Below are 12,011 nucleotides of genomic sequence, written 5' to 3' on the forward strand. Positions count from 1 at the left end.
TGCTATTTTCTGTTCTCAAGTGAATTGATGTCCTGGTTAAAATCATGGACTACAAAAGTATAAGTAGATTTTATAATCTACTTATAAAATCTCCTGGTTGCTATGGGAGGGCCCAGTGAAGTGAGTGCCTGGCCTATGAGGAACCTAAAGCTCTGGACTTTCCATAATATTCCTCTAACCCACCCTCACATAATCTGGTTGCCCCAGGTGTCAAATGGAGACAGTTAGAAGAGGCTTATCCCAGTCTTCAAACTGGACGGCAAGTGTTTGTCTCCAGCTGTCCTGGGTACACTCCTTCTGCACAACTCTGCATAATGTACGGAACCCAAGATAAAACAGCAACAGCAACTGAGAATGTGGGGAACGTTGACATGCGGAGCCACTCCTGTGTTCTTTTGCTTCAAAAATAGTAACCATTGGGACTTGAGGTCCTTGTGGAATGCTTGACGCTATGAAGCACCCTGCCTGAGATCTTAGGTGTGTCAGTTTGAGTTGGGAAGATTCCCAGCTTCCGAGGTTAGAAGGCCACTTCATTGTTCTCTACAACTTACTGTTCTGATCGGTGAGAGAGATCAAATTTCAATGCTTTCCATGCTGTAGAATCAGAAAGATGAAGGCCTGGGGAAGCCAAAGATGGGCATGAAAGTGACATTCACACAACTACCTCTGTTTTCAGCCACTGGGGTGAGTGGGAAGCCTCTGGTTCAGGAGGAGATGCAGCTCGAGATGGACTTCCCATCTGGCCACAGCCTCTTCTTCATCACTTTTCCTCTCATCATCAGAGAACAGAGGAAGGCTCCTCTTCCCAGCCCAGTGATTGACAAATGGAGGGGAGGGACAACTTGTAGAATTCTGGAATCTGGGTACCACATTGGACGTTTTATTTGTAATTTGGGGCCCAAAGTCCCAAGATCTCTTTGAAAAACAATGGTTAGAAATGTTGCATAAAATAAGTGGGAGGTCAAGGCAGATGGAGGGACATGCTAGCCTCGTTTTCCACAGGTAAAACTGTACAGGTATCAGTTACAAAAATAGCAGCATCTCAATGCTCTGTAGGAAGGCCTCGGGCGTTTTTCCCCCCTCTGGCTAAAAGAAAGGTGGCTAATAAGATCCCTCACTCTTCAGCCGTCACGGTGGGAGTCAGCAACAGTGGCCTACATGGGATCGTGGCCCAAAGCCATCACTGATTGGGCAATGCTTTGACGGAGAGTTCAGAAAGCTCTACAGACACCCATCTCACTCCAGATGTGTGGGAAGAGAAGATGCTGTGCCGCTCAGTGCCATAAATCAGAGTGAACGGGCAGCCCAAGCAGAGCCAAGGTAGGCCGCGGCTGCTGTACTGGAGGTGGTGAAATTAGGGGGTGTCCGGCACGAAGGAACATATTGTACTGAATGGCACATCCAAGGGATAAACAAGCAATTACGCCCAGTACATCAAATGTCACGAGCAAATGTGGACTGGCAAGAGTGGGTTCCTTCTCTCTGCACCGAAAAGTTTGTCACAAACAACTTTGTGGAAGTTTTTATTTCATGGTAATGGCTGGGACGGGTCCTAAGCATATGAATTTATTTCAGAAAGGTGAAGAAATTTAGAAGAAGAAGAAGAAGAAGAAGAAGAAGAAGAAGAAGAAGAAGAAGAAGAAGAAGAAGAAGAAGAAGAAGAAGAAGAAGAAGAAGAAGAAGAAGAAGAAGAAGAAGAAGAAGAAGAAGAAGAAGAAGAAGAAGAGGAGGAGGAGGAGGAGGAGGAGGAGGAGGAGGAGGAGGAGGAGGAGGAGGAGGAGGAGGAGGAGGAGGAGAGGAAGACGAGGAGGAGGAGGAGGAAGAAGAAGAAGAAGAGGAAGAGGAAGAGGAGAGAGAGGAAGAGGAGGAGGAGGAGGAAGAAGAAGAAGAAGAGGAGGAGGAGGAGGAGCAGGGAGGAAAGAGTTAAGTTCCCTCTCCTTGCCAGACTTCATTGGATTAATTATCCACAATAAAGCAAGCTGTCTGACACTGATGCAACTGGCTTTTCCCCACTCAAATATGCACTTCCTTGTTTTTTCATCTTCAGCCAATGTTTCTCAATGTTGGCAACTTCACGATGGGTGGATTCAACTTCAAGCTGGCTGGGGAATTCTGGGAGTTGAAGTCCACCCATCGTGAAGTTGCCAACATTGAGAAACATTAACTTAAACAAAGGATGCTGCTGCCTTGGTAATAGACCACACTACTCGTTCCTCAGGACCATTAGCTTCTTGGCTCCTTCCTGCCTGAATGTCTTTGACTTTCTGTTCCTTCTCCTTAAATTATTTTGTTTGGGAGCAACAACCTGCAGCTCAGCGCGTGGCTTGGTTTGTCCTGCCAGCCTTTCAGAATTGCTGCGAAATTTCTGCCTTCTGCAAAGCTCACCCCTTGAACACCCCTTGGGACAATCAACCCCTTGAAGATGGGCGAGGTGAACTTAAGGCCCTTGTAGATCCATGAGGGCCACCACATTTGGGGACGATGGCCTGCTGTGGTCTTCCATAACCTGGCAATGCCCAGATGTGTTGGGAACATGGAGCTTCTGGCTGGTATCAATCCAGGCCACTCTAAAGGGTACTGGGAGGTAGAAGGATGCTGGGCACAAGGAAGAAAGGAATAATTTTCTGCAAAGGGGTGAATTGATAGATTTGGTCATTGTGGAGCATCAGAAACTGAGAAAGACAACAAAAAAATGGACTCAATCCTATTTAAAACAAGAACCAAAATTTAAACATGCAAACTAATTAGACAAATTAGACAAATTTGTAGACAAATTAGACTATGGGCAATGTAGACTACCAAGAAATTGGTTTCTCTCCTCTCCCTAGTGAACTTTTAGTAATATTAAGAATAAGAAGGTGTTGAAAGTTAAGTTTCTTTGCAAACTCCTCCTCTTTAGGGCCACGAGAAACAAACTTTAGTCATAAAAGTAAACTTGGTTAGTAAGGTTGTTAAGACATTTATTGACAATTAATTGCCCCCTACAAGACGGCCTTTCCCAAAGCAAATGAAAATCTGGTCTTCAGTGGACAGACTGTCCTAGCCAGAAGATGAGCAAGGGGAGATCAGAGGAAAAACACGAGTCACGGATGGGACGTAACCACCGCTGAATTGTTTCCAGATGGTGATTAGGGAACCCACAGTGGGTGGGTCAGGGGCCGCTCCGTGTCTCCTCCTAGGTCAGCCTCCTTCGGGGAGCCAGCGGTCTTGAGGGAATTGGTTTTGCTGGAGGAAAGGGTTTCCCGGCCACTGCTGAACTGGGAGAGGCTCAGCTTGAATAAATGCTGGAGTTTATCCCGGAACTGCCTGCCCACAAAATAGTACAACAAAGGGTTGATGCAACTGTTTGCAAAGCCCATGGAGAGCCCAAAAGGCAGCACCGCATCGATCACGGAGGTGAGGTGGCACCTGCTGATCACCTCCATCCAGGAGAGGGCATCCAGGAAGGTCAAGACATGGAACGGGAGCCAGCAAATCAAGAAGGCCACCACCACGGCGGCCACCAACTTCAGCACCCGGTCCCTCACCCTCACGCTTTTGGCGAACCCTTGGGCCTTGTTCAGGTGCACCCTGATGCAGATGTAACACCCAAGGATGATGGCCATGGGGAACAGGAAGCCAAGGAGGTTCTTCATTAAGGCTGTTGCAGCTGACCAGGTGGCATAATTCTCGGAGGGATAGGCCATGATGCAAGCGTTCACACCCAGCTCATCGATGTAGTTGACTTCACGCCAGCAGAAGGTGGGCAGAGACGTCAAGGTTGCCAGTGCCCAAACAGTGAATGTGGCAATGAAGGCCCGTTCCAACGTTCCTTGCTGGCACTGGAAGGGGTGCACAATGGCCTGGTAACGGTTCACACTCAAGCACGTTATGAAGAAGATGCTTGCAAACATGGTCAAGCAGAGGACGGAGCCAGAGAACTTGCACATCATGGAGCCAAAGACCCAGCTGTACCCGTTGGCGTAGCTGGCAGCCCAGAAGGGAAGGGTGGTGAGGGCTAGCAGGTCAGCCACCGCTAGGTTGAAGATGTAGACGTTGGCCACCGTCTTTGGGCTCCTCTGCCGACACAGGGCCGTGAGGACCATGCTGTTGCCCACAAGCCCAAGGATGAAGATGACACAGTAGAGCACGGGGATGAGCACAAACTGGTGGCTGGAGAAGCGGAGGAGGCAGGCCTCCCTGGTGGAGACGTTGGTGGGAGCCAGCTCTTGGAGAGACCCTTCGGTGGTGAGGGTGGTGGAGAAATTCCTGAAATGCATCTTGGGGTCAGAGAAGATGGGGACATGGAACTTCGGGGTCTGCACTACCGAGGCTGGAGGCTGCTGGCTCTTAAAGAAAGGAGGAGGAGAGAACAGACGCGTGAATCGCAACTCTTCCCAGGAAAGCTGTCACTCTCCCCAAGTCCCAGGTTTTGAAAAGTCCCGTTTTAGTCCTTTGAAAAGACATTGAGGATGATGGGCCCTTGAGAAAGCACCGATTCTCCCTCCTGGCGGAGCACCGATATTCCCCCTTAGCAAACTAGAGTCGGTCACTGAAGGTATTAGAAGGAAAGTAGAAATGAGTCTAAGAATGGAAATGGAGGGCAGCAAAAGTGTCCTGGATGCTCTCCAGATGTTCCAGCAGAAGAGGAGGCTGCACATAAAGCTGCATACTCCTTTAAAAGAGGGAAGCATTTGAAAGGAAACGTAGAAGTGGAAAAGAGCAGAGTTGTCTGTCACTTACGGGTTGCAGGAACCGTCCTGGGGCTTATCCCCACCCAGAGCACTTCAGATGTCCACAACTGCCTCCTTTTCCTGCATTGGAAGAGTGACCGCTCTCTGCTAGCCACTGCAGGGTCCAGCGGGGCAGCCTGGCCTCTTCCTGGCTCCCCCCAGAGCAATGAGCGAGCCTGCTCCCTGATCCAAAGGAAGCAAAGGGGCAGCCCCCTCCCTCGCCTGCCTTCCAGCGGCGGCTGGGGAAGGGAAATCCACACCTTCTGCCTCTCTCTCTCTCTGCAGCCAATGGGAGTCAGGGGGGCTGGAAATGGGCGGGCTCTCTAGCCACCCATCCCAAGCTGGCTGGCTGGCTGGAGAGATTTTCCTTAACCCCTTTTGCCTCCCCTCATTCCCACCCCTTCAAACTCGGCATTCCTGTTTCTCTGCTTACCTGCTTCGGCAGCTGAAGTTGGGGTGAAGGAGAGGAGAGTCAGCCAAGCTGGGCAGGGATTGGGGGTGGGTGGGTTGGGGGGGGATGTGTTCCCTTGGGCTCCCTTGGAGAGCAGAGGGGCAGCCTCTCCAAGCCCCATCCTCTCGAAAGGCTCGGCAGGGAGGGTGGGTTGGCATTACCCCAAAGCCCAGCTGGGCTCCATCTTTCCTGCATGGAATTTACACTACCCTCCCCCCACCCCCCAGGAGGGGAACCCTGGGAAGGAAGTGGTCTTCAGAGCCACAAAGAGCAGCATCTCAGCTCTTTGATCCAGTGTTTCTCAACTTTGGTGACTCTAACATGTGTGGACTTCAACTCCCAGAATTCCCTAGTCAGCATGGAGAATTTAATTCTGGGATCTGAAGCCCACCAAGGTTGAGAAACGCTGTTCTAGGACAACCTGGTGGGCGGGGGGGCTTTGATGCTAGGCCTTGAGGTTAGCAGCACCTCTTCCACTTTGTTGCTCTCTGATCATCGATGTTAGGAGGGGAAAACTTGGGGGAGAAGTTCACGAGCTCAATGGACGCTCTGAGATTAGGCCAACTTTCTTAGCATCCTTCTGGAGGCCATTCTTGAAACATCAGAGGCTGGTCTTTTGCTTTTCAGGATGGAGAACTCGCCACTTATTCCTCTTTCACTAAAAGGATTTACAGAACAACCAAAATGAGGAGGGAATCCGGCAATAGCTACAGCTACCGGCATCTTGGTCTGCAGGGGTTCGAGGGGCTCTTGTCTTCTCAGGCTTCCTGGAGAGTCTGGAGCCGAACTGGAGCTCCTGCAGCCATTTCTTCCTCTTTTCTCTTCATCTACAGAGAAAAAAACGCTTTTGCAGCTGATGATTTGGGCCTCGATGCACAGAATTTAGGCCATTCTAAATTTACTAATTACCCAACACTCGGAGGGTGGAGCTGGCCCCGTTTCCAGCTGTGAACAAAACATGACACGAATGGAGGGTTGTGTTCCCCTCGGCCAAACGATGTGGTTAGTCATGAGGTATGACAGAAGATAATTCATTGCAAAGAGGTTTGCAAAAAAAAAAAAGCCCAGTGAGATCTCTCAACACAATCCCTCACCCTCTGTTGGCTTCTTGTTTCAGCAGAAACGTCTAAACAAAAACATACTTTCTTGGCTTTGGCAGCCAAGAACGGACTAAAAATGCTGTCCTTTCCTGGAATTTTCCATGCAGCCCCCTTTCAAAATGTTCTCATCATGGGTTGGTCAAGCTATGCTGAAGACCGTGGCACATGCCAAGTCCTGTTTGTGGGATGCGCTGGACCAGAGGAAGCATCAACAATGTTGTGCTCAGGATTTCTAAGAAAGCAGAAGAACATCTGTGGAGACTCTCAGTCCTCCAGATCACAGTGGTCCCAACGGGGCTTTTTCGAGAGGCAACTGGAGTTTCTTTGTTTTTCCTTGAAGACGTTTTGCTTCTCATCCAAGAAGCCTCTTCAGTTCAGTCCAAGAAGCTTCTTGGATGAGAAGTGAAACATCTTCAAGGAAAAACAAAGAAACTCCAGCTGCCTCCTGAAAAGGCCCCTTTGGGGAGAAGCAGAAGGATGCACTCCAAGGAATGGCCTCTGGAAACGGCGCTGAATGGAGGTTGTGAGAACATGTTGGCTTCTGCAGAACGGAGGAAACCAAGAGGTTGGAGATACAGCAAGTTGTGGAAGCGGACCAGAAGTTCACAATAGCGCTTCTGTTTTTCTCAGCTTTGGATCAATGAAATCTGGGCAAAAGTTTTTCCAAGAAATGTTTTATCTGGGAAATCCTAAACTAGGATTTGGTCACGTGATATTTGGACTTCTTCTGCTACGCATGGCATAAACAACTTATGTCCTGGCTGGGAGGTGTTTTTCCTTCTTCATCCCATTGTTTATCTAAACTACTTTGAGGAGGATGCTTTTGATGATGGGAAATGCCCATAATTTTGAATACGGAAAATTACTGCATTTACCTTTGCATTTTGCAATCAAGCTGTATTACTCTAGCCAAGGTTATTAATGGGAGTGATCCTGAAGACGCAGAGCCTGTTCTGCAGCACTTTCAGCCAAGGAGAAAGACAATCCAGGGCTGACTTCATTCCCTGAGACTATTATTACACCTGCAGAGCTTTCAACAATCTCACATCTTTATTTTCCAATTGGCAATTGTGCTTGGGGGAGGGGTTACCCCACAGACATACCACCCCACCCCCAGCCAGACTGGCTGTAGTCCAGACCTCCTGCCGAACCCCAGATTCAGGAATGTGGGCTGAGAACACGGATGAAATTAAGCCGGCTTTTCTTGGCCAGGTGGGTTCATGCCAGCTTTGCAAAAGAGAGACCCCTCGGCCCAGAGGCTGGAGTAGGAGGCAGCCATGGGGAAGAAGGAAGGGAGGAAGCAGCAGAGGACTGAACCAAGGGAGGGAAGTTGAGGGGGGACTTTGAGACAGGCCGGAGGGAGCCCTCTTGGAAAAGGGGACTCAAGCATCAAGGCAATTCCAGAAATTGGGGGGGGGGGGGAGGAACCCAAATTCCAGACCTCGTTCAGTGGTCTTTTTCAGGCTAGCTGATAAATTAAACGTCACTCTTGTGCCAAGAACAGATTGGCAGATATCCAGCAACCCAATAAAGGGGAATATGTGTAGCTCAGGGTGGAAATGAGGGGCCTTTGGGGGCTCCCTGAGCTTGGTGGGTTTCTTGCAGACATTTCCTGAGCCAAAGTAGGCAACATCATCAGTGCTGGCCATGCTGCTTGGGAATTCTGAGAGTTGGAAGCCCACAAGCCTGAAATGTGCCAAGTTTGGAGAGCCCTGGCTTAGACGAAGAGTAAGGATCTCCCACCCGCACCAGGGCTGATGCCTCCCAAGGGAGGGAGCTCTCTCATCCCCCCTCCAGGAGAATGCAAATCCCACCCAGCCACCATGGATCTGAGATCTTGGACAACCCAAAATCCTTTTAACTTTCCAAATCTGAATCCCAAACATGGCTCCTCTAATTGGAAAGTTTAGGGCGCCCCCTAGTGGCACACAGCAACTTTTGGCCATGTTCTTTTTTCTTGAATTTATTCCGTTAAATTCCTTTACTCGTGTATAACTAGCTGCCAGTTTTGATTTTTGGACTTCACTGTTGGGAAGGCTTTGTTAAGGTTCTTTGCCCCTCCATCCAACAGGTAGAGTTCGGGTTTAGCTGTTGGATGAATCTAGGCATTGTGTGAATGAATCAGGGTTCGAGGCAAACCATGTTGTCACAAGCCTATCCCTACTATGATGCCAACTGTAGTTTAAGTGGCTGTGTGAATGTCAACAGTGGCAGAAATGAAAGGATGAAATGAGGTTATTCACATTCCATTTATATCCGGGGTGTCCAACCTTGGCAACGTTTAAGACCTGCGGACTTCAATTCCCAGAATTCTCCAGCCAGCATTGCTGGGATGTTCTGGGAATTGAAGTCCACAGGTCTTTAAAGTTGCCAAGGTTGGACGCCCTTGCTTTGTATTCTTTTTAATGACCCAAAGAAGATTTCAACCGGTCGACAGAGTGGCAGGAATATTAGCAGGAAGAAGCAGAAGGGTTTAATGGAAAGATATCCAAGACTTTCTCTCTCGAAACCAGGATTCCAAGCCAAAGTCGAGTTTCACAGAGGTTTTGCGAAAGAAATCCAGGTGCCAGGTTTATAAACCATTTTTATTTCATCATCAACTGCTTGGCCACCATAATCCAATGCTGTGAATATGTAACAAGATGATCTCAGGGGTAGCTAACAGCTTGCTAAAGCCAGAATATACTTGCTCCTATAGATAAAAGCCTTTTCTTTGGTGATAACATTTTCCTTTTATTTATAAAAAATACTTTCTTTAATCTCGGCACATTCTGCTCTTCAAGTTACTAGTCCCTGCCTTTTGCAGAACGGGCCTGGTCTCACCTGTGGCACCCTTTTCACACAGTTTGTAGCAAACAGCTCACGTCAACTAAAATATTTTTTTTTTTAAAAAAAAAAATGGTTTCCATGCAGTTTTTGGAAAAAACAAAACTTAAAAAAAATATGTCTAGGCAAAATACAAAAGAAAACCAAGGCAACACGTAAAAATTGCATCAATTCGATTCTCTGGGTTCAATGAAGTTGAGGCAAGGCGGTAACCTTTGGAGATGGAACCTCGCATAAAAATGAGTAACGTGGAAATAAAAAACTGGCACAAAGGAAAACCTGTTGTGCTTTCGCTGGGAAAGGGAAGTGACAACACAGTTGTGCTGTGAAGGCAAATGAAAGCAGCACCATCAGAAGGCTGGAGGAAGACGGAGCTTGGCAGCCCTCGAGCTTCGCCCACTTGAACCCGGCCCAGGTGCCAGAGCACCACGAGGAGCAGCTGGGCACCAAATTCCGCTTCCCCAAATGGGAAACTCACACTGAACCATCAGAACCAAACCAGGTTTCTAGTCCTTCGGGAGGCGGATTGCAAGTGAGAGGCTGTTGGGTGTCCCTCTCGGTGACCAAATCGTGAAGAACGGAGTGTGCCAAATTCACTTCCGCGGCAGGATAAATTCTGCAAAATAAGAGCCTTTATGCCTTCTTGTCTAACTTGGCATGGTTTCTACTAAGTGGTTTTTGTTTCCGTTTCCTTTAAAGGTGTGGCTTAAAAAAAGGGTTACTGCATTTGCACCCATGACCAAACGGCAGGTTAAATTAAAAAAAGAAAAAAGAACAAACTCAAGCCCATCTCAAATCTTTGAACCACTAGAAACTTCTATTTTCTTTTTTTAAAAGGAAACTTCCTTTTCTTTCCTTCTTCCTTTCAGGACGGGAGAGTCAGATGGGGCCTTAGGGCCAACCCCATGACTGGCACCCCTCCCGAAAACGGCCCCTCCGGACGAGGAAAGAAAGCTTTGGTCGGTGTGCCGGCCACCGGCATGAGTGCGGACTGTTCCCTTGGGCACTTGAGGAGATGCAACCTTGAAATTTCTGGGGAAGGGAGGGAGGGAGGGAGGGAGGGAGGGAGGGAGGGAGGTGGCTGGGTGGGTTCCCCTCCCCTCTCCGAGGCCTCTCCGAGTCCTTGAGCCAAAGAGAGTCCCCGTTCTGGAAGCGGAGCGGAGCCCTTCAGTCAGGCATCTGCGCTGGGGTGGGGAGGGGGCAGGCTGGGGGTCTTTGCTCTTTAAACGCGCTTCAGCCCTCGGCCCATCAGGCAGGCAAACACGGTCATCACCATCTTGGGCTTCACCTCGACCACGTCATCTGGCAGGGCATAGACGCGGGCACCGATCCTCCTGGCCATGGAGACGGCGTACCTGAGGCAGGAAAGAGGGGCGGGTTTGGATTCGGCAAGAGATCTGCATGCCCCCCAGCAGAGGCGGCCCTGAACCCCTCAAACTCCCATGGAGCAGGATGGGTTAACCTGCCCCCGGAGCCCTGGCAAAGGACACGCAGGCGAGGGAGTCCGGCTGGCTTCCCTTGAACTGCCAACGGGCGAGCCCAGCTCTTATGGTTTGCCAGCCACGTCTCGGGCATGACCACTGACGACGCCTCCCTCCACAACCTGAGGTTAAACATGCCTGAGATGTGTTTGAATATGAGTAGCAGCTGGGTTGGTAGTTGGGCTGTTGCTCTGAGCTTGGCCATTTGGTTGCAAACGTTTCGTCACCATTCGAGGAGACGTTGTCAGTGTGCTTTGAATGGCGCTCGTCTGTCAGAACACAGGTCTTTAAATAGCTTTTTATGGGACCTTTTTTATTTATCTGTGTGATGTAAATCAGATGCTTCTGAGTCATGGCCTGGTTTCGGAACCAGCCATTCAAACAGTCCAAAACCAGACTCAGAACCACCCAAACTAACTACACTAATTTACATCATACAGACAGTACTTAAAACCAAAGGCCATGCCTCAGTAACAACAACAGCCAATCAACAATCAGATAACAGATAATCAGAGTTGGAAGGGACCTTGTAGGACATCTAGTCCAACCCCCCGGGGCCCAAGCAGGAGACCCTTCCCCATTTCTGACAGATTGCCGTTCAGTCTCTTCTTCAAAGCTTCCAGGGATGAAGCTCCCACAACTTCCAAAGGCAACTTCTGTTCCATCCGTTGATGGTTCTCCCGGTCAGAAAATTCCTTCTTATTTCCAGATTGAATCTCTCCTTGTTCAGTTTCCATCCATTGTTCCTTGTCTGGCCTTCAGTGGCTTTGCAGAATAGCTTGACCCCTTGCTATCATGTCCAATATTTGAGGGGCTGCCCCAGAGAGGAGGAGGGGGTCAAGCTATTTTCCAAAGAGGAGAGATTCAACCTGGAAATAAGGAGGGATTTTCTGACAGTGGGGTAATCAGACCTTGACTCAGAAGTAACAAACAACACCCACACTAATTTGCATCACACAAAAAGGGGATTTAAAGGCCTGTGTTCTGACAGACGAGCGCAGTTCAAAGCGCCCGGACGGCGTCTCCTCGAATGGTGTCGGAGCCTCCACAACCAAACTGCCAAGCTCGGACTTCAGACTCACAGCCCTCCCCCTCCCATTAAATGTGCCGCCTGAACCAGAGGAAGAAGGCTGAAAGGACAACCAAGTCCGGCCTCTCACGTGGCATTGCTGTGTTTGTCTTCCTCGGAGAGATCGCCTGTCTTCACAAGGTCGTAATTTATGCAGCCGGGTTGAATAGCGTCGATTAAATCCACCACGGCCAGGCTGCTGCTGATACTTTTGTCCTGGAGAGGAAAACGAGGATCACATCAATGAAAAGGGTGGGCGCATCCGATGAACACCCCCCCCCCCCCATTTTAAAGTGGAGGTGGGCAAGGACACGGCGGAATCCAGGCTCTGGAGAAGGTCTGGTCAGGTGGTGATGGGTCTGGGCTCAAATT

General features: G+C 49.3%; 2 protein-coding genes across 9 annotated transcripts in view; both read right to left on the bottom strand.

The window, feature by feature from the left end:
- Positions 1–2,943: 2,943 nt before the first annotated feature.
- On the bottom strand, positions 2,944–4,917 carry AGTR2 (angiotensin II receptor type 2). Its single transcript, XM_026684327.2, has 2 exons — positions 4,723–4,917; positions 2,944–4,328 (listed from the first exon to the last, which is right to left on the bottom strand). Exon 2 carries the CDS (start codon positions 4,257–4,259, stop codon positions 3,129–3,131), a length of 1,131 nt encoding a protein of 376 aa, XP_026540112.2. The 5' UTR covers positions 4,260–4,328; positions 4,723–4,917; the 3' UTR covers positions 2,944–3,128.
- Positions 4,918–8,830: 3,913 nt separating this feature from the next.
- PLS3 (plastin 3) overlaps positions 8,831–12,011 on the bottom strand; it is a 33,592-nt gene continuing 30,411 nt past the window's right edge. For all 8 annotated transcript variants that reach the window (XM_026684256.2, XM_087972264.1, XM_087972266.1 and 5 more), the window contains 2 exons: positions 11,731–11,855; positions 8,831–10,444 (listed from right to left, as the gene is read on the bottom strand). In XM_026684256.2, coding sequence (XP_026540041.1) covers positions 10,312–10,444; positions 11,731–11,855 — 258 coding nt within the window. In that variant the 3' untranslated portion in view covers positions 8,831–10,311. The remainder of the gene's footprint in view (positions 10,445–11,730; positions 11,856–12,011) is intronic.

This window comes from Notechis scutatus, chromosome 10, assembly GCF_049901735.1.
Source record: "Notechis scutatus isolate UNSWTSFEM ecotype Mainland chromosome 10, rNotScu1.2, whole genome shotgun sequence".
In the NCBI taxonomy this organism is placed as follows: Eukaryota; Metazoa; Chordata; class Lepidosauria; order Squamata; family Elapidae; genus Notechis; species Notechis scutatus.